We start from the raw sequence: 23,568 nt of genomic DNA on the forward strand, positions 1-23,568 counted from the left end.
AAGTATTGAACGATGATTGAAGGACGTCAAAATCAGTACTGGAAGATATCCTGGAGAACAGCTTAGCATCATCGGCAAAAATAAGTAAACGAACCGACAGGACATTGCTAAATATTGAATTAAAAACAATATTAAATAGTAGTGGTGATGAATATCCACCTTGCGGAACTCCAAAAGAAATCTTAAATTTATTTGATGAAATATTGAACAACTTAACATATTGCCATCTATCCGCCAGGTATGAGCGAATCCATGATAGAAGAGAAAAACCAATTCCCAGTTTATTTAAGGTGTAGATAAGATAATTATGATCAATTGAATCAAACGCTTTAAAAAAGTCGTTAAAAATAGCATTAACTTGGGCTTTATCTCTAAAGGCATCACTTATAAAACAAGAAAAATCTAACGAACTGGAACGACCAGGAAAAAAGTCATGTTGGTCTATTGACAATGTAGAATGAAGAGAGTGTTCTAGTATTTAAGTTTTAGTAATTAAAATGAAATCAATTACCATACTTTTTTGAGAACATCGTTATCTTTTAACCCTGGAGAATCCAGAGTATGGGTTTGGTCAATTGTTAATTCATTAAATTTGTATCTTATATTTTCTGTAATAATATCCTAAAATATTACAATTTAGAATGAACTTAAGATATTCAAATTAGAAAGGTTAAACCAGTATAGCTTTTGAATTTGATATTTCATTATTAATTTATACAGTGGATTTAGATTTAACCAGAAAAATAAGATAACATACTAGTTTTTTTTTTTAATATAATGAAGATACTTATTAAATATTGGCTAAATAAGGCAGCTATCTAATATTTCTTTTTTATTGAGCAAGTATAAATTCAAAAATTAAAGAACTAAGTATGTGCATCTAATATCAAATTAAAATTAAAATAAAGTCTTAATAATGATACACTTTATTAAAACAGTGAGCATGTAGTAATCAATTAGAAAATGTTAATAATTAAATTGATTCTTTTAAACGTCTACATGTTAATAATGTATATATTATATACAAACAATAATTAAATTACAAGAAAAAATTCAGTTCAGAAATACAGCTAAGTCGATGCTCAATTTCTATTATTATTTCTATTATTGGTTATGTCTGTTATTTACAAAAGTCAATGATAAACTCAGGATTAAATTCAATAGACAAAATTCTCAGTAGTAACAGTAAACACAATAAATTGTCAATTATAAATGTACTCTGTAGAAGAGTGGTTCAATACACGTATCAGCTATAGCCACGGTGGTTATGTAAAAATGTGAAATGTAAATATGACATTTATTGTGATGTTATGTCTTGACAAGAACAGAGAAATTAAAAAACCAAAATTATATTTTATGGTATTTACTTTTAAAACTCTATAGGTATTTTCAAGAATATAGATATTTCATTTATTGCCTTAATGTTTATTGTAGTGTAGTGAGGTCTTAAAATTATTCTCATTGATTGTACATTTCAACATTTGTATACCATTTATAATCATGACATTTTTTTAATTCAGGTAGCTTTATATAAAATAGACATAATACGGTTTTATTATTTAAAAAACTAAGATAATGTAAATGCAATTTTTATTTATTTAAGATTCAAGAAATTATAATCATTGATATTCAAAATTAGGGGATTGAAAACAAATAATCCGCCCGTCTTCAATTCCATAAGTTTCAAAGGTACAATGTGGTGAAATTAATATACCAGTATACATAAATCTTACAGTTTCTAAATCAAATCCTGAAAAATTACAATTTTAAATGAATAATAAACATTAAAACAGCACATAAGTTTAGTTAATAACAGCTATACAGATAAATAAATGTATATATACATCAATATTTAAAATTTAAATTAATACATATGTTTTTTAAATATGATTAACCAATAATACATTATAAAAACGTTATTGTATTAACTATTAGTAAAAGAACGTAAAACGTAAACTGTTAAACGTAAATTAGCCGTGCACTTATTATTCTTTACAATGATACACTTACACACTTGTAACCTAACCCATCTGTTAATATTGATTTTCTGTATTAAATTCAAATAATATGGAAGTACTTAATGTTTAATTGATATAAATATACCAAACTTATGTTTACAAAGTTTAAGTTTTGAAATATTTTAAGTAAGTACCTGGAGAGGGAGATTTGGCGATTCAATGACGTAAATGGTATCACCTTGTTCCAACTGGAGTGATGTAGGAGTATCATCTTCACAAATACGACCGGCAGAAGTTTGGAATATTGCTTCATCCGGGTTAGGAAAACCCTAAAATATTACAGTTTTGAATAAATTATATTATAAACGTTAAACAAATTAGCACATAGGTTTAATAATATAATATATATAACCGAGGAGGGATTATTCTAAACATAGCCAGTAACTTTAAACATTTTTACAGTATAGAGTAAAATTCAAGTAATTTCATATGGTTATCATTTGTTTTTTAAGTGTGATTGTAAATAACTGATAATATTGATTTTCAGGAATAATTTAAAATGATGCGGAAATATAAAAAATGTACATAACTTATGCTTGCATACACAATACACATACACAAATAAAGTTGATGATCGCCATACTATTCCACTACTTGTCACTAATTTTTTATCTTTAAGTTAATTGATATGGCTCTAAATTCAAGTTAGCAACTACAGTTGCTAAACAACCGTGTTTTGTTCAGTGATAATCAGTGGGTAAATTAGCATTATTAAAATCAATTGCTAAATTAATTTTTGATTGAATATATTCTATTTATAAAAAGTTTAGTCCAAAATTTAGTTACTGTTACTAATTGTAACAATTGTAATAAATTACTTCTTAATAGCTTATACTTACAGCTTCTTCACAATAAATTCTCATAAGCGTTCTTAAACGAATATGTTTCTTCATTTTGAAATATCTAATAGGTAAAGCATTATCAGATGCGCCACAAACCTTAAGAAAAATATAGTGTTCAGAGGTGTCCTAAAATATAAAATATTTTTTAATAATGATTGATGTTTGAAAACTAATATTATTAAAATTTATAACTTAAATTCTAAACTTATAAAATTAGATAAAATAATAATCTAATAACAAGCTATTGTTATTCTATTGAAACAATTATTACATAAAATCCAAAATTGATTTTTAATAACCACACGATTATGAACTTATAAAATCTGATATAAGTCAGAAGTCAGTCGATTTATCGTCCTAAATATAATCAATGTTAACGATAATAATTGTCAACGGTGATTGTGGTAAGTCAATGATGGTGGTGAATTTCAGGTTTGAGGTAAATAATCAACTTATGATAGATATTTTTAATGGTACCACCACTTCTGAGACTATCAACATAATGACTTTCAATATGTGAAATGCCATGGTTGATCAGTACACACTATGCAGCACTGTTGAATTTTAGAAAAACTTAAATGTTTAATGAGATGTGCATGAAACAAACGAGCGAGTGCGGGAATGAAATTATAAAGTTGTAATATTTATAACTCATTTTAAAATTATAATATCAATAAAAGCATATGTCATTTTCCAGATAATATTCTCATTTTTAAATTTGATAATAGGTAAATGTACTCTAATATTAAGCTAACATAACAAAATATGTTCTACTGAACGAGAATTTGTAATGATGTATGTTAGTAAGACAGGGACAACACATGCGAATATGGCGTCATCTTAAAATACTAGACAAATGTTAAGACAGAATATGGGCGGGCACGACACCGACTTAAGCACGAAGTGTCAACACGTCCGACGCGCCCGAACAATCGTCGAAACGCGTAGGCAACAGACGCGATCGACCGTCAGGTTTTCCGACGCCATTACAGAATGCTTACTCGTGTTTTTATTTGGCGCGCGCGCTACGCGAACTTGTAAAACACTTACTTCTTCCAATATCGACATTTCTGATGTGTGTATATAAATTGGTTAATAGACAAACGGTGTTGAAGTCTGTAATGAAAAAAACGCGGTGGCAGTAAAATGCAATTTCTTGGTGAAAATGCAGTCAACAATATTTAAAACGAACGAGGATCGGTTGTTTGTTAGGGATTAGAGACCTCGTTATCATTGGGACGCCATAGCCCATGAAAACATAATATAGCCATTTATCATAACAGTGATAACAAGAAAATCAATGTCGTAGAAAAGCATAGACCTTATACCAAGGTAGATATCACAGATATCTATACTACTTTTATTATACTCAATAGGTAAAAGGATTTTACTCACTATCTCTGTTCTCGATTGACTCTCTTATTAATATTATCGTTGCGACTTCACTCGTCGAAACTACGTAGGTACAAAATACGATTATATAGTATCCTATCTTCTCTACTTAATATATAACTACAAATTAAAAATTTCAATAATTCAAGTTTCTTGAAATTAAATAAGCAATGTGAATTTATTTTAAATGTCAGTATTGTAAACATTTAATTTTAAAATATTATTGATCAAATACTTGTTTTAGAAAATGATAAGAAAACTATTTAATCAATTACCTATATTTTAAAAGTATTTATAATATTTGCAAAATATTTATTTTTAATGAAAGTATCATAGACATATTATCCAGTTGGATTTGTATATGCTTTAACAAAATAAAAAATGTTTAAATTTGTATGAATTTATTGTATTTCATGCATGTTAATAATATTGTTTTGTCATCCGAAAACGGCGGGCGTGTGATGACGCGCGTTCTGGGCTTCACTCAAGGTTTATAGGTTATATATAAGGAATGGTAAATTTATTTCTTCCTTGATTCGCTACCTCTCCTTAGTTTCCTCGTCATGAAATGTTATTTTTGTAAAAATATATTATAGTGATTCTATGAATGGCATAGTATTGAAAATACTAGGTATTACTATAATATATATTTAAAATACTAGGTATTACTATAAATATATTTCAAATATTATTACTCAATAGAAATATCTATTAAATTTATGAGTATAATAACAATATTTACATTATATTATCCAAGTGTACTCTTTTGAAGTTATTAATTTAAGTACCTATACAAGTTGTACCTTTACAAGGCACCAGGTTTTAAAAAATTTAATGGGTACCTTGCCCGGCCTTGTTATTATAGGCATAAATGCACAATTTGGGGTTGGGGCTTAGCCCCTGGTCAATGACAATGTCTCCATAAAATTAAAAAAATTCATAGAATCGCCTACTTGGGGGTTAGTTACAATTTAATTTTCTAAAATTAATTTTGGCTCTCCAAATTGCGCCGATTGATGTTATGATTTTACTACTTGACTAAAAACGTTTATATTTTCTTATGGATTTTACTAGTATACACAAATATTAAATAATACAATATAATAACATTAATCATGTTGTACACTGAAAAATGCAAATTCATCATTAATTATAAAATACTATATTAATTAATAATCATACAACAAAATAAATGTATACCAAATTGATAGCTTCTTTATAAATAATAAGTTAAACAAAAAAATAAATTTAATTTGACTGTTTACATAAAATTGTGATTTTACGTAATTTAGTTGAATTTATAAATGAGTTAGCTATTTGCTCTTCATTACGATGGACATACAATAAAGTAACTAACTTACTAACTATATTTTAAATTGTATTTTATACTGTTACGTTTTAAGATTAATATCAATATTTGTATTGGGCTAGTCCCGTTTATCAATATCAATAAATAAAGCAATATCGTTAAGACGATTTTGTGTCATTGTAGACCTCAAAAATGTTTTTAATCTTCGTAGTGCTGAAAAAGATGTTTCCGCAGTACAAGACAATACTGGAACAGTCAAAATAATTTTTAGAAGTTTATTAAACTCTGTTAACATACCTCCATTTTCTCCAATTTTCCGATTTAAATACATCTAAATGACATAATCTTGTGTTACTGTTTATACTAATTTTTCCTAATTTTACAAATTACAATATCTAAAAACATATCTCTATGCAACTTGAGTTTTTCTTGATTGAAATCAATCCCATAAAAGGAACTTATATAATATGTTGGCATGTTGCCAATTATTAGGTATACATTTTTCAATTTCGGATAAATGATTAATTACATTTTTTTTAAATCGGTTAGGTATTTAATGATGATAACATCTAGAAGTTCGTAAAATGTAATTTCGTAATTTTCTCTAACTGATGGAAATGTATGCCCTTCACTATTATCTTGAAGTAATTTCTTAAGAGTTTTTTTATTCTCAGTTCATTTGGCTTTTTCAGTTTTAGCTCACTAGATTTTTCTGAAACTTGTTCCTATAAGTCATCAAATCTAGAATCTCTTATGTCTTAGTTGTTGAATAGATATGATAATGTTTTAAATTTTTATTTGTAGTTTTTAATATTAAGAAATCTTAATAAAATATCTATATTTCTATATAAATCTGTTAAGTAATAATGTATTGTGAAAAAAATCTAGTGAATTAAAAAATTTAAAAAAAAATTCAAAAAACTAGATGTATGTTTTTCGAATAAATATTAAATGAATTTTGATTTTTTTTTTTATATTACGTGGAGTCTTAGCAAATATAGAATTTTTCATTTTTATATAGATTTGTTTTAGATTTTATTTAGATTTTGTTATAAAATAGAATTTTTTATTCAATATTGATTTTTTTATCATACAGATTTTAAATCAAATATAGTTTTTATTTAAATATGCTTTTTTTATTATTTTTATTTATTCTACGTGTTAACACATAAAATTTCAATAAAAATAAGCAGTTAAAAGAAATGTAACTTAAATAAAAAAAAATCTTAATACACAATCTATATATGAAAAAAAAAAAAATCAAAATTCAATAAAAAATTCTATTTTATATCAAAATCTATATTCAATAAAAATTAAAAAAGAACAATATCTATTTGATAAATACAGTGGACTGTGCTTACCAAAAATTAAATTGTAATGATATATGTTTGAGCACATGTAGAGAATGTAAACAAGATTGTTTACATGTACCTTGTAGCGAGATTTGCTACAAGATAAGCCCTTATCTAATTTTAACTATTTGGTCTCTTTCAATTAGACCTTTTTTTTTCAATATTACAGTCCTTAAAGATTTATAGATTCAAGTTGTGATCAGATGAAAATTCATATGTTCTAAGATTTTAAACTCTCAAAATTGCCCAAATTAAATTAAATAAAAAAAAATTGAATTATATAAATAAAACCCTCTTTAAAAATAATGTGTTGTATTTTTAAGATAGCAAAGAATTATTAAGTAAATGTCAATCAAAGAATGATTTAGATTTAGACCTATATTTCACCATACACATAGACATGGGTATGTATTTTCAATAAAAATATAGAAGTTATAGTTTTATAATAACTTAAAATCCAATCAACAATATTTTAGTAATATGTAATACGATTAAGATTTGTTGGTAGTGCCATTTAAATGTTGTAACATAAATTTCTTTTTATTTTCATAGTTAATTTTCCTAACATAATATGGATAATGTAATTATTAATTTAATTAATTGAAATATGGATTTTGTTTTAAATTTTGAACAAATAAATATATACATTTAAATTGTATTCTCAAATATGTATGTTATTTAATGACAATAATAATATTACGGTACTATAAACGGTATATTATTTTTATATGTATGTATAAAATTAAAAAGTTATTCATTTTTAAAATGAGTTATTTAATCATTTTGTTTGTTTTACATTTCGGACAGAACCATTTTCCTTTGGGCTCGGTAGTTACATTAACACATCCAAAATGGAACCATTCAATTGGACACTAAAATAAAAATAAGGCATAATTAAAAATTTGTTCCATACAAAAATTAAACAATGTAACAATGTTTTTAATACAAATAGAATGATATCGTCACAAATCACAATATTATATAATAACTATGTAAACAAAAGTAATAAATGTATTAATAATTAATTAATTAAAATTAAAATGCTTACACATGAATTATCGCAGGCTATCATTTTACCATAAGAAACTTGTTTGCATAAACAGTATGTTTGTTCATTTGAATCGACGGGCATTTCTGATTCTTCAGGCAAAAAGGCAACTCCAGCATTATCTAATGAACCATTCAGGGGACCAGTCTCTTCTTTATCATATACACTATTGGTAGCATTTGTTGGACGAATAACACCGACTAAAGGTGTTTTGCTAGTTGCTGTAATATTCATTTTTGTAACATCTGAAAAATGTTGATAATTATTATACTATTTAGATTTACCTCAACAAGACTAAAATGATGTTTTGTCTATTAACCTTTTTGAATTATTTTCTTTTCAGATATTTTGTAAGGTGTTGTTTCTTCTTCCCTTGATGTACTCGGCTTGTTCCAAATTCCATCGACTAAAGTAATACACATAAAATATGACCAAACACATTAAAACCATAATACAATATGTATTATAGAACAGTGATATTATTATTATTATTATTATTATTATCAGGATTACAAGAGTATTTATTATTTTACGTTTTTATAATTTTTTGTGTTTATGTTTTTATATTTTATGTAGTGAGAATGTGCACATGTAAGACACAGTCTTTTTATCTTGTTAATGTTGTATTTTGTTTGATTATTTTATTAAATTAAAGTTACTTATGAAAGTCAATTAGTATTTCTTACATGAAAAAAATTTGTACCTATCTTGTTGGCTTTTTTGTAAAGTTGTGCTAAACTAATATGCAATTTCTAAAGTCTATAAGTCCACTACCATAGAGAAGTTTATCATTTTATATTTAAATCTCTTTTAAGCTATAAATTGAATATTATTAAAATTTAACATACATTATAAATTGAATTATTGTATGGAAATTGTAACTCTCTATTAATTTTTGTTATATATTATAATTAATGATTAAACTTTATTAAAAAAAGCATTATATAATATTGCATAATTTAAATTTATTGTTTTGTATTATTTTGTATAAACCAAATTAATTCTAAATTGTGAATCAACTTTTGTTGCATATTTCATAATTTCTGATTGTATGGTAAGGCATTACTAAAGCCCATCAAAAATAATTTTATTTACATAATATAATTATTTTTAATCATATATTTAATATAGTTTAAATAATACTGATTTTGAAGTTAATAATAAGTATAATACAATTAATGTTACCTATTTAATTTAATTTTTATACTTAAAATTTTAATTAAAACCCTTAACTGAGGAACAAAAGTAATTTATTTTAAATTTTATATTTAAATATGTTTTAAGCAAATTGAATATTATTAATATTAACAAAAAAAAATTTTCGCTTTCCATTACCGCACAAACATGACCCAATACCGCACAAAGTGTATAACCCAATACCGCACACAAAAATAGTACAATACCGCACAGATTTATAAAAAGGTATAGCCTAATTCCGCATACAACAAATGGTACGATAGCACATAAATTTATTAAATATAAAAATTTCACATAGAATTAAATAGTTAAAAATAATTTTTAGTCATAATTTGTAGTAGTATTAGTAATAATAGTAACACAAATGTAATAATTTAAACATAAATTTTATTGTAGATACCTATATTGGTTTAAAATATAAACCAATTTGTACACTGTGAATACAATCTTTTACAGATAAAGTTTAATAATGTCGTTATAGATAATTGACGATAAGTGACGATAATCGTCCAAAATATAAGTGTGCGGCAATGGGATATCCAGTATTTTAAAATCTGTGTGCGGTTTTATTTCATGCATATTTTGCGCGTTTGTGCGTTAACGGGCGACGCCCACAATATATGGAACACCTTTTAAAAATCGGATTGAAAATATTATTTTAATAATCACAATAATTATATTAGCATTTAAATATTTTAGTGAATTATTTAAAATAATAAAAAAAATTAAAAAACTTTGTGGATTATATCAACATTTTATTATTAAGCTAGAGAAATATGAAAATAATATTAATAGTACAAATAAATTTGTTTACCAATAAAGTTTTACAGTAAATTTTTTATACTCATTAAATTTATCTGTTTAATGTAGTTAATTCTTGATATCGTTCTAGTTAATTATAAATTTGTATTATTTTTTTACATTTTTTTATTATATAAAATAATAAGTAGTTAATAATAGTTAAAATAAAGCTACCGCCAGCCCGGTGTTGAAAGACTTCAATAACATCACCATCTTCCAGTTCTAAAGAAAATGGAGTATCTTGGCCAGAAAATGATTGTCCGTCAAATTGGAATCTTAATGTTGCTATATCTGAAGCCTAAAATATTACAATTTTTAACGAGTTAAATTATAAATGTTAACCTAACACATAGAATTAGTTAATACTAGCTGTATTGATGAATAAAATATCTATAATAACATTTAAATATAATTTAAATTATATATATTTTTTTTTAAACAATAATTCATCATTAACTAACACCTTACAGTGATTTTTTGTACACCATACAAATGTTTATTGTCTTCATTTCATAAATATGTCTTTTGAAAAATGTACATTGAGCAATTCACATACACATTATTTTGTTTTAATATAAGTTAATTGACTCATCATTTAACCTAACTTTGATATATTAATTTTAAAGCAAGTTACAAGTGTGTACAATATTATAATAAATTTAAAAATGATTAAAAATTGCATCATTTTTAAATTTTAAAAAAAAGAACTTCATTCAAACTTCAGAAAGACAATATTGTACCTTCAATAATATATCACTCAACACTAATATTCAAACTAAACCCTATTAAACTAAAAATTGAGCCACTCTCATGCATTTAGACAGTACCGTCTGATACACCAAAAGCTATGTATTCTATCATTGGTTAACAATATTTTGGCAACAGTTATTGATTATTGGTGTCGGTGCAATTAACATACATATGGGCAATTATAAATTTCAGTAGAAGCTATCAATTAGTAGAAATGTGATGATTTGAGTAAAAACAAAACTAAATGTCAATTGTTAAATGTGAATTTGTCAATAATTTGTTAGTTGTTAAAATATGATATCATTCTAAACAATAAAAATACAAGTGTGGTGTTTTGTTACTGTTACTTATGGGTACAATTGCAAAAAAATACTTTTTAATAGTATATACTTACAGCTCCTTCACAATAAGCTTTCATGAGCTTTTTCATAGGAGTATGTATCTTCATCTTGAATTGGACAAAATAATTATTTGGTCCATGAACTTTAAGATTAATGGTAGGTTCAGGGGCAATCTAAAATACAAGATATTTTTTTAATAATGATTGATATTTAAAAAATAACAAAATTATAATTTGTAACTAATGTTCAAATCTTATAAAATTAAATAAAATAATAATTCAATAACAAGCTATTGTTATCGTATCGAAACACTTTTTACACATAATCCAACATTGATTTTAATAACCACAGGATTATGAACATATACAATCTGATGCAAGTCAGAAGTCAATCGACTTGTCGCCCTAAATATAATCATTAATCAATATTAACAATAATAAATGTCAACAGGTCAGGTTCTAGGTAAATAATTAAACTTATGAATGATACATTTAATAATGGTATCACCACTTCTAGGACTAACAACGTAACGAACTTCAATATAACAAAATGCCATGGTTGACCAGTACACACTATACAGCACTGTTAAATTTTAGGAAAGCTTGATTGTTTAATGAGACGTGTATGAAGCAAATGAGCTTGTGCGGGAATGAATTATAACGTTAACAAATTTGTGTTCAGTAGAACACATTTTTTATGTTAGCTTTAATATTAGAGTTATTTACTTTATTATCAAAGTTAAAGGCAAGAATATTATCTAGAAAAATTAACATATGCGTATATTGCATATTAACATATGCTATTGAAAGTCGTAATATTTATTACTCACTTTAAAATGATAATATCAATAAAAGCATATAGTTATTTTACGTACCACTAGAAAACGCATACAGCGGCCATACTAATCAGTCTCAATACGAAACCAGTCGTTCGCTATCGGAACTAGTCTGTTATATTGCCGTATGCGTTCTCTCGAAACGACAGGGCGCGACAGAGTATAAGTAATTTTACTCTAATATAAAAGCTAACATCACAAAATGTGTTTTGCTGAACACAAATTTGTTATAAATTATGATACACGTTAGTAAGACAGAAATAACACATGCGGGTATGGCGTCCTCTTCAAATACTAGACAGATATTAAGAAAAAATATGAGCGGGAATGACGCTGAATTGAGCAGCAGGTGTCAACACAACACGTACAGGGCGCACAAGAAAACGTTGTAACGGGGGGGGGGGGGCAACAGACGCGATCAACCGTGGGATTTTTCATCAACCAACGCCATTACAAAACGCCGACTTATGATTTTATTTTGCGTGCGTTACGCTAATTTGTAAATACTTACTCCTTTGTTTACAGCCATTTCTGATGTGTAATTTCGTGTTCTGTACATCGACTACACCGTCAACAATAATGAACAATGCTGTTCATGACAAATTAAATAGGTATGCCAGCAACTCGCGATGTGCATGAGCGGTGGAGTGGTGGTGGAGTTACCGGCGGCGGCTGTGGCGACGGCGGACTATTGATAAACGGAGAATCACATTTATATGATTATTCATCCGGGGTAGGTAGATATGTAAGACGGTTGGTTACCATGTTTTAGGCGGCACAACCACTACGGCACTCAACGCGGTGGGTGGGGGCTGGTCTTCTACCCAGTTCTCTTTTACCGAGACGAATCCAACTATCCACACGAGCGACCGCCATTTTGTCACATTTATCACACTGACTAAACAATATTACCAAAAATCGTGACACTCGAGTATTATTAAAAATAATTTGTAACTTAATTTATTAATTTACAGAAATAAAAACTTTATAGACGGAAGTAGTAAATTTAAATGCGTATTTATCGTAACATATAAAATAATGGTTTTAAATTATTTTGAAATAAAAACAAAAAATGATATCACTATTCTCGATTCTGTATGGAAAATGCAATAAAAGACGACAGTTTGGGGTAGGTTTTGCGGTACACAAAAGCCTAGTGCATGAATACTTCTTGAAATAATGAGTGTTTTATGATAAAAGAATTACCCTTTATACAAAAGTACACGGAGGTCCACGGATGGACAATATAACAAACAAATTGACCATATTCTAGTGAATAATTGGTTTACAAATAATGTCAATGATGTAAGAGTATATAGAGTGGTGGACTGTGACTCGGACCACTATCTGGTGGTTGGAAAGCGCAATATCAAATTTAAGGCAAGACAACAGATTGATAGCTCCAACTGTGTTGCACATGAAAAAACAAAGCTCAGTAATGAAGAGATTTGTAGTTTCCCTAACCAAAATGGGGGATTAACACAGCTAATAGACATAAGTGAGACTCACACCACTGAAACTTGTCGGGAAAATATAAAAAACATAATTATGAAGAGGAAGTCATCGGAAAAAAAAGAGATCTAAAAGAAAACCCTGGTTTCAAACAGTATGTGAAGAAGCCCTAATAAGAAGAAACGAGACGATATTAAAATGATTAGCAGATACAACAAACCAACTCAATAGAGTAAGATACATTACAAGAAGAAAAGAAGCCCGCAATGTCTGCAGAGAAAAAAGGAAGTATGAAATAGAATTATAGAAATGGCAAAATCAGAACACAGAGCATACAGAAGTAGACAATATACCAGAAAGTGAATAGAACGAGGAAAGGATGTATGTAGGAAAAATGTATAACGATCAAAAGCTGATAACAACAAAGATAGAAATAGCGGACACATAAGCAAAATATTTTGAACAGTTACTTAATGAAAAATACCCGGAAGAAACCTTTGTATATAAACAAGAACAACCCAATAATTGCAGATGAGAACTATCCACATTACAAGAAATTATATAACAAATTAAAAAATGTTGAGAAAAGAAAAATTGGAAAAAGTCAAAACTTTATGAAATAATGATTGTTAAATGATAAAAATAATCACCCTCTATATTTACTTTCTTTATAAATAGGGGTAATGGAAAAGTGTATTCATGCCGCAATGACGAGATACATGATGATATGATATATATATAAATATATAAATAATATATATATATTTATAAAGGTAGTTTCAAAAACAAACAAAAACAGTGCTAATCGTATGAATAAATATATACATAAGAACAAAACAAGGGCATTGGCCGCAGAACAACAAAAAATAATAATTGATACGAATAATGATATAATACATATGCGACAATAAGGAGACTTATAATTTTTCCACAGAGTACTTTTTTAAATCTTAAATGACAATGAACGGGCAACGTTAGGATACGCAAGTCGGACATTAAAACTACCAGAAAATAAATGCACTACAACAGAGATAGAAGCTTTAGCATTAATGTATTGTTTCACTAAGTAAAAGTAATACATACTTGGAAATAAAATAGTTGTATTAACGGATCATCACGCACTAATATTTTTGAAACAATGTAGATTGACCAGTGGATGAATGACAAGATGAACACTGGCTTTAAAAGAATAGGATGACTTGAAAATAATATATATCCTAGATAAACCAATTGTCGTAGCTGACACAATAACAATTTATCTAGGACAACGGTCAATAGATAAGAAAATAAATTATATCTAAACAAAGTTTAAATCAAAAGTATAGCAAACAGCTTAGGAATGACATAAGAAATTTAAAATTTTTACAAAATAATAAAAAACAAATAGCAGAATTAAAATTATAAAACTCCGACCATGTCCTGATAAAAAAAACAATATAATATTTATAAAAGATAAAGGATAGTGGCAAATAGCAATACCAGAGTAAATAGCGAGAGGACTAGTATAGGGAACGCACACCAAATGTGTACACCCAGGAAGGTATAACGCATTTCCCCTGTTATAATAGGTGTACATATTTCGTAACATACACAAAATAATAATGGATGTAATAAAAAAGTGTGACAATGTCAGAAAAACAGGGCTATTAATTATGATCCAAGCGGGCCTATTAAAATACATAAATCGAAAAGAATCTTAGAAAATGTGTCAATTGATTTGATGGGACCATTAACAATCGGAAAGGGAGGCACACACTAACACACTACATTTTGGCCATTTTATTTAAACCTTTTTAAAATATAATAAGTTGTATGCATTAAAAAAGGCAACTAGCTTAAAAAAAGAATTCATACCGACAATAGAAACACCAAAGGTGATCCAAACAGATGACGGTACACAACTCACCTCAAAACTATGGAACGAAACATTAAAAAAAACTTGGTAACAAAGTTATACATGAACTCCCATATATCTCACACAACAGGGAAACCATAAAATTGCTTTTTTCAAAGCAACCGATCAACGTAATCTTCCCAACGCACTTATTTCTCGCATTATAGGCAACCTCAGTGGCGTGTTGACCGTGATTTTGAAGGGCAGATGCCCGATCATTTTTAAGGGGTGGGTACTGGGTTGGTGGGTACTGGATTTAGTAAGAAATATTATTATACAAGACTACCTGACTACATCATCTGAATTAATTTGTTATTTAATAAGAATAATAACTTCAATAGTTATAATTATGCTAAGAAAAGCTATCTAATAGTATACCTACATATTATTAAATACACATTATACTACAGTGTACATTCTACGAATAAACAATAAATTAAAATAAGAAATTATAGTATTATGGTAGTTACTATGAGGGCATCCGACATAGGCATTTTGAGAATATTATATTATTGCGACATAATCTATTTTTAGAATCATAAACTGGGAAATATTCAGGTTTCAGCTGTTCGTTACCAGTGAACGATGATAATGATTGAATTGTACTATTGTCGTCATTATCGACCGTCGTAGTCTCGTAGACGACGTAGACTGTAGTATTTTACCTACTGAATTTTTGTTGTAAACATAGTGTCATAGTCTAAAATTATAGCAGTGAAAACTAAATAGTACATAACTAAAATTTTTTTTTCATAATAACTATCGATTATATTTATTAAGTATGTCTGAAAAAGGTGTATGTCACTGTGGTAAAAATATTTTATTAATGAACAAACATAATCGTGATTTACATTTGCGTTCATGCAAGAAGAGAAAGAATTTTGTATCAAATGTTTCTATTCAAAATTTTTTTATCGTTAGTGGATCTAAGGATAATTTGACAAAAAAACCAGCACTGACCGAAAAATCTTTCATCAATATTAATAACAATAAGTATTTATTTTTATATTTAATGTTTTATGGTTGTATCTTGTATAATATGTTTATATTACATTGTTACAACTTACAATATAATAATAGTAATAAGATTTTATAATAATATGTATCAATTATGTTTATCTACCTATTAATTTTTATATACTCAACTACATTATCCAAACATATTTATTTAAAATCTAAATATTTGTATGATTATTTATTAAAATATATTAATTATTTCTTCATATTCAATTTCAATAAATCAGGCAAGGATACCATAGCATTGGATACTATTGAAGCCTTACAGAATGTGGTAGATGACATACCTTCTTGCTCTTTTTCTACTGAAAGTGTTTTACCAGGTAATTATTTAAAATGTAAATATTTGTATGATTATTTATTAAAATATATTAATTATTTCTTCATATTCAATTTCAATAAATCAGGCATGGATACCATAGCATTAAATATTATGATAAGTTATAAGTTAATTACGCCTGCTATAATATAAAAATAAATGGTTCAGCATAAGCTGTAATAATATGCAAGTGTAAAGTGTGTATCTGTATTGTCATATTGTCCTTAATAATTGTTTTTAATGGTTTTATTAATTATTATCTAGTATTTTATATTTATATTATGATTGAGATTACAATTAACTGAATTTGACCACTAAATAGTTTAAACTAATTTAAAGGTTTTTAATTTACTTCTTAGTAACAAACAACTCTATTACTCTAATAATAACTTATCTATTTTAGTTAATTATTAAATTATATAAATTAATTAATTTGAAAATCACATATTGATTTAAATGTGGCATGTGCAAAAAATGCAACAATTTTTGACTTTAAGGTGTATTTTATCAAGTTTGAATTAAATTTAAAATAATAAAATTATTATAATACTTACTAAGTTTATTTTAATAATATTATATTTCAATTGATTATTTATCATTAAGTATTTTGTTTTTAAATTATTTTATTAAATCGCAGTTAGAAAGTTAATCTTATTATTATTCACTGAATTTTATTTTTAAAGGTGATTCTAATGGCTCATCAATAATAAACATACACAATGAAGTTACTGCTAATTTTGAAAGATACCCAAATGATCCAGCTTTGGTCAACAGTTCTGAAATAACCAGTGAATATTTATCATATATGATTTCTATTGGTCCATGCCAACCTTTAGCTTCAAATATTCCCGGTAAATCATTCCCTAAAAGGAAGCAAAACAATATTTTTCGATCATTTCATGATACTTATTATTACAAAATGTTACCTGATAAATCAACTGTTAAAAGAACTTGGGTCTCCTATTCACCTTCAATCGATAGAGTTTATTGTATTGTCTGTAAACTATTTGGAACAACTAAAGGGAAAAACTAATTATTTATCAAGAGAAGGGACAAATGATTGGCAACATATTTCTACTAGACTTAATGAACATGAATCGTCTATAGATCATTTAAACTCGGTAATAAGGTATTCCATGTATGTTAAGAATAATCGAGTAGATGTAAATGATCTTAGACTAACTTCAAACACAAAAATAGCCGAAAATAGAGAAACAGTAAAAGTTATAATTGAAATAATTATTTATCTTGCAAGACAAAATATTCCATTTAGAGGACATGATGAAAGTGTTAATTCGTTGAACCGAGGAAACTTTTTGCAACTCGATAAGTTATTATTCCATCATCATCCTATACTCTCTCATCATATGGCAAAAATAGACAATTCTATAAAAAAAAATCGATTAACTTTCTTATCAAATGTTAGTCAGAATACATTGATTCATATCCTTGGTGAAATCGTACGGAAAATATATTAACAAGTGTTGCAAAAGCGGGTAAGTTTTCCGTTATCATTGATACAACCATTGATGTGGCTTGTTTAGAACAGTTTTCCATGATTTTACGTTTTGTTATGAAAGTGGTCACATTAAAGAAAGACTCGTATCATTTTTATCATACGAGAGATTATTGAAAGTAAGCAATGGAGATGTAGTGCCAAAAGATACCTTTGATTCCCTTAAAACCTGGATTCCTGAAATAGATAAAGATTCAATTGGAATGGAATATAGAAATTTTGCTATGAGTTTTCAGAAATTACAATCAGGTATATGTCCATAACAGTTACATGATAAAGATGTCTTAATTAGTGAGAACACAAGTGACGAAGATGATTCTATAATAAATAGCGAAATGGATAACGAAGACATAGTACATAACAGTTCAAAAAAAATGGTATCTCCCACACAAATATTTGAACTTTTGAACTCATTTAAGTTAGCCTCAGCATTTCCTAACTTATATATTGCTTACAAATTACTATGCACAATACCAGCTACTTCAGTTTTCAGTGAACGTTCCTTTTCAAAAGTTAAACTTGTTAAGACCCGTTTACGTTCAACTATTGGTCAAGGTAGATTGGAAGGTTTACTGCTTCTATCTTGTGAAAAAGATCTTTCTGACAAAATTAATATTCAAGAAGTTATCGATACGTTAGCAAACAAATCAATTATATTAAAAAAAGCTTTGATGTTTAAATAATATTTGTTGTATCTAATAATAAAAATAAGCAATTTTATATAAATACTATTCATGTAAACATTTTCATCTTTTTATATTGTTATTTTTGTATAACTATTACAGTTAGAAACTAATATATTAAGTTTAAAAAGTTGTTTATGATAAGTATTAAATTTATTTTTTAGTTACTTTTACATGAACTTAATATTAATTACTAAGTGTACGGTGGACTACATAGTAATTAATACTTCAATTATAGCATTCAAAATAAAGTGATAGGTACTTTTTTGTTGTATATAATATGGCACATGGGTCATGGGTAGTGGGTACTGCGTAAGAATTAAGGGGTGGTAGGTTATTCAAAAAATTAATTGTCCGATAAAATATTTCACTTCGCCACGCCATTGGGCAACCTAATATATCCGAGGGTTAACAAGAAATGAGACAATTAACATACATTTTAAACAGATAAGGCTAGTAATTAATTTCTGTAGGCGTGGAGGAGGAGGCTCTGTTGTAGGCATCACTGAAGCTTATATATAAATGGAAAATACTTGAAAATTACTTTTAAATATAACGGCGTTGATGGATGATGATCTATTACAATTGTAGGCCTTGGAGGTATCTCACACACCACGGCGAATGTTGGCGGACTTACGCAATAATAATGGACACCAATACCAATCTATGACAAATACAGGTGATGACGAAGACTACAACAAAGAGAATAGATTATCAATGTGCAAATAATTGTAATAATAATACTAATACACATAATGATAATATTGAATACATACAGGAATATTGAAAAAGAGTATAATAACATCCATTGTCTTGCTCATAAGAATATCGCATATGTTCCTGATCGTTTTTTTCAAAGGAACGGGTCTTTTTGACACAAACTTCTTAATTCCCTGCATAATATTTATTACATTTTAAATTATAATATCATTAAATTTATTAAAATATTATATATATACTTTTCAATTATGTGTTACTATCAGAAATTAAATATAAAATATAATAAAAAGTATGTATATATGACATATAACGGTACACCAATTATTGTAAACATTTTATAAAAATTTTAATATATTATCATAGTTTTTTTAATACTTATATGCTTAACAAAATTGTACCAAAATCTTAATTTAACAGTACAAATCATAGGAATATTTGAGTAATGTATTTTATGATTTTAGAAATTTAAATTAACATTACAAAGAATTAAATGTTTTGATACTATGCCCTTAGATCTTAAATGCGCGGCAGCATCTTTTATATGAGAATGAAATTTGAGATTAGGAAAAAAAAATAACCAAATATTTCTTACTATATACTATGTCAATTATTGAACTACTTATTAGATACTTGGGCTTAATAATAGATTTACTACTGGTGAGACATAGTTTCATCTTCCTATTTTTATCTTAACTCTATAGAATTGTAATACATGGCAAAAACATCAAGAGGTTTTCAGGCGAGTTTCTTGATTATCAGAAGCTGATTCAATTTTACAGAAGAGCATAAGGAATTATCAATACGAGTATAATAGATACTTAAGATAAATAAAAATGGATTTTAGTTATTTGAATTTTTCATTTAGTGTTGTCATTATTGTAATTTCAAAGGACTTAATAAGATTTTAAAAATAAATATATTTCTTTATATCACAAGATTCCCATATAATATCAAAATATACAGCTCTTAGTATGAAAAATGATGTTAATTAAGTAAAATTAGTGCCAGGGCCTTTTGATAATGAAAACTAACTATATTTGTCTAATAAGTATACTTTACTTATATAAATATATAATTAACTTCTATATTTCATTACTTTTAAAAAAAGAAAGTCACTCCAAAAAAAAAAATAATAATACCAAAATATAATCACCAGTTCAAAAGAGAATTTTTGGAACTTCCTAAGCCACCTTTCACACCAATATATAATAATTTATTGTATTATATAGGTAGTTATTTATTTGACACTAAATTAATTTGTTTGATGTTACAATAACAAGATTTAGTTTACATTTTGGTTCTATTTTATCAGATACAAACGGTGTTTTACAAGATTTAAACTCCAGCTCATTGGATGAATATAAAAATATAATTAAATTTGTGTGTAACTATGTTCATACTAATAAAATCAATTGAATTTGCATTTATTAACTATGTAAAACTTGTTAATTTTCTTCATAATTGTATAAATAAGACAATTCAATTGTTAGTAGTTCTGTTCAAGTAAACCTAACCACAACATTAAATAGTTCAATCATTAAAATTAGTTCGCACAATAGAAAAATCGCAAAAAATAAATATATGAACTACATTTGTAAAATTACATTCATTTCATAAAAGTCGTCGATTGAAAATGTATTTTATATGTGTAATGTTATAGCTAAACATTTGAGTATAAATTCTAGTTCATTTTAAATTATTATAATAACAAAATTGCAAAACCTAACCATTGTTCAATTGGTCATCTCAAACAGCCACAATAATTAAATAACTCTTTTTTAAGTACAATAACTGGTGCTGAAAAATATATTATACTATATTCTGACAAATGTTACAAGACAAATATTGTTTATTTTGTAATAATAGATACTTTATAAGTAATCAAAAAGAAACGTTTTTCTAATAAACAGTATTATTAACTCATACTATGCAATATGCTTATAGATAGCTTAACTTAAGTCCCCCAAGTATTTTTATCAACATTATGCCACTGCTAGTTGGTAATCAATTAAATATAATAATCCACCTTAGTGATGCAATAAAATAACTACATAAATACATAATAGTTAACAAAATATATACATATATAATTAAAATAACACGCCTCGTCAGCCGTTTTTCAGCTTACCTTTTGAAATTGTTATCCATTAGTTGTAGTAGTTTTACACCTGCACAACCGCTTTATACCGTTTACACATTTGTACAATAATATCTAAAAAGATCCCTTAATCGCGTGACTACCGAGCCAACCACCTAGGCGCACACTGTCAAACATAGGTATAACTTAAACAAAAGGCATTTTTGGCTCACAACACTGGTGTTGAGATGAGCTTATACAAGTATGATACTGACCAACCTATAATAAAAATACAATTATAACAAAAAATAAACGCAGTTTGTGGAACGATACTTACAATAACTAAAAGAAATGAAATTCACGTTCTCCAAAAAATCTGAATAATATAAAACCTGGTACTACATAACATTAAGAGACTTTTAGTTATAATAAAACAATTACACCTGGATGAAAAATATGAAACTTTGTAACACTAGTAACATTAATACTAAAAACATGACATGACAATAATTATTTACGAGCAACGACGACGTTAAGATAACGATGGGTATATCAGCGCCGCGACGGTGAAATGATAACACATACAAAACACAAACATTGATATGACAGTGCGATTCGCAGTTGGGCTTGTTGTTCACACCAATAAATTATAATATTATCACTGCTCTCGACCGATCGGCAACACTACGACTGTAGTGGCCGTCATGACATACACAACACTGAACGAGGGGCCGGCGATTCAAGTGATTCAACACCAAGTGGCCCGTTGGCACCAACATAATTAAAATAAAATTCATCCAAACAGGAATAAACTGTACACTATAACCGCCCTTTCTAGTATTACTGTCGATACAGTATCTATCTTTTCTCGAATAACACTTCAATAATAATGGTATCGTCGTGAATTAAAATAAAGATTTGATGCAGACGCGCCTAAAAATCAAATTTTTTAACAATGCTGTAACTCAGTTATATTTTTGAAAATAGCCAAATCAAAATTATGAGTATAGTGAATCATCTACGGACATTTTTGATTATCGTAAATCTAGCACCCCTAAAAATGTAACCTTCATTGCACCTGTGTGACACACAATGAACTTAAACATTTTTAAATACGATAATTGTTACACACCGTTGCAGGTGACCACCTCGATAAATTTCCTCTCCAACTCCGGACTGTGACCTTTGTTCAGTCTAGCTACGCTAACGCTTTTGCCCTTCTCATCCTATTTCATCATTATTATTTATTAATTATTATCATTAAGTCCGAAGTCTGGTCACAGTCGTTGACATGACTCGACTTATCCGTGAGTGCACGTCCTTCGCCACTATCCTCTGAGCCCCGCGTTATGTTATGTTATTTTTTATCTTTATGAAGAAAACAAAAACCTATTTTTAAAGGTAATATATACCAATTTACCAATATAAAATAAACAAATACTTAATATATTATTTATTAATTAAAACACTATCGATTTTTAATAAATTATAATTGAAAAAAATTAAAATCTCTTGTATCAGTCGGAACAATACATATTTAAAAATTTTAATTAAAAACAAAATTTTACATCATGTATTTTCCATCCAATTGTCTACAATTATTATACACACTTTTGGAGGGCTAAGTTTTGAAGAATCTGCATAATTATCGCCTTCAGTTTCGGGTTCAGAACTCTTCATTTTATGACCAATATCAATGAAATCTATTCATTCATTATGACTTGAATTCCGTCCAATTCTAGTGGCATACAGATTCTTTTGTTTTTATTATTTTTATGGAGGGAAAATAATCATTTGTGTGATGTGTATATAGACTGCTTGCTTTAACTCATTGTTTTTTTGTATATGAATAAAAATATAACCTTTAAGTGATATAGCCAAGTATAATATAATTACTTTACTCATAAGTTTACTAACTATTTATAAATATATATTTTTTATTACTTTTTACGGTATCTATTACAATATTAAAGTAGAATCAATTGATAAAAATTCATCAGTGATT

General features: G+C 27.1%; 2 protein-coding genes across 6 annotated transcripts; both read right to left on the bottom strand.

Moving 5' to 3' along the window:
• Positions 1 to 1,578: 1,578 nt before the first annotated feature.
• LOC132916956 (small ubiquitin-related modifier 3-like) lies at positions 1,579 to 4,151 on the bottom strand. The gene is made up of 4 exons (XM_060977429.1): positions 3,911 to 4,151; positions 2,858 to 2,986; positions 2,153 to 2,287; positions 1,579 to 1,750 (listed from the first exon to the last, which is right to left on the bottom strand). The coding sequence occupies exons 1-4, from the start codon at positions 3,926 to 3,928 to the stop codon at positions 1,739 to 1,741; spliced, it is 294 nt and encodes a 97-aa protein (XP_060833412.1). The 5' UTR covers positions 3,929 to 4,151; the 3' UTR covers positions 1,579 to 1,738.
• Positions 4,152 to 7,560: 3,409 nt separating this feature from the next.
• On the bottom strand, positions 7,561 to 22,172 carry LOC132918162 (uncharacterized). 5 transcript variants are annotated; one of them, XM_060979279.1, is made up of 11 exons: positions 21,901 to 22,172; positions 21,615 to 21,750; positions 19,543 to 19,659; positions 19,311 to 19,458; positions 12,648 to 12,783; positions 12,397 to 12,573; positions 11,104 to 11,223; positions 10,134 to 10,257; positions 8,281 to 8,367; positions 7,962 to 8,206; positions 7,561 to 7,785 (listed from the first exon to the last, which is right to left on the bottom strand). In XM_060979279.1, exons 6-11 carry the CDS (start codon positions 12,442 to 12,444, stop codon positions 7,684 to 7,686), a joined length of 726 nt encoding a protein of 241 aa, XP_060835262.1. In that variant the 5' UTR covers positions 12,445 to 12,573; positions 12,648 to 12,783; positions 19,311 to 19,458; positions 19,543 to 19,659; positions 21,615 to 21,750; positions 21,901 to 22,172; the 3' UTR covers positions 7,561 to 7,683. The 5 variants fall into 5 exon arrangements, with proteins under 5 accessions (XP_060835262.1, XP_060835263.1, XP_060835267.1 ...); XM_060979280.1 differs by having other exon boundaries at positions 21,615 to 21,842; XM_060979284.1 differs by lacking the exons at positions 19,311 to 19,458; positions 19,543 to 19,659; positions 21,615 to 21,750; positions 21,901 to 22,172 and adding exons at positions 17,284 to 17,430; positions 17,494 to 17,911.
• Between the last annotated feature and the right edge of the window lie 1,396 nt (positions 22,173 to 23,568).

Source organism: Rhopalosiphum padi, chromosome 1 (assembly GCF_020882245.1).
Source record: "Rhopalosiphum padi isolate XX-2018 chromosome 1, ASM2088224v1, whole genome shotgun sequence".
Taxonomy (NCBI): Eukaryota; Metazoa; Arthropoda; class Insecta; order Hemiptera; family Aphididae; genus Rhopalosiphum; species Rhopalosiphum padi.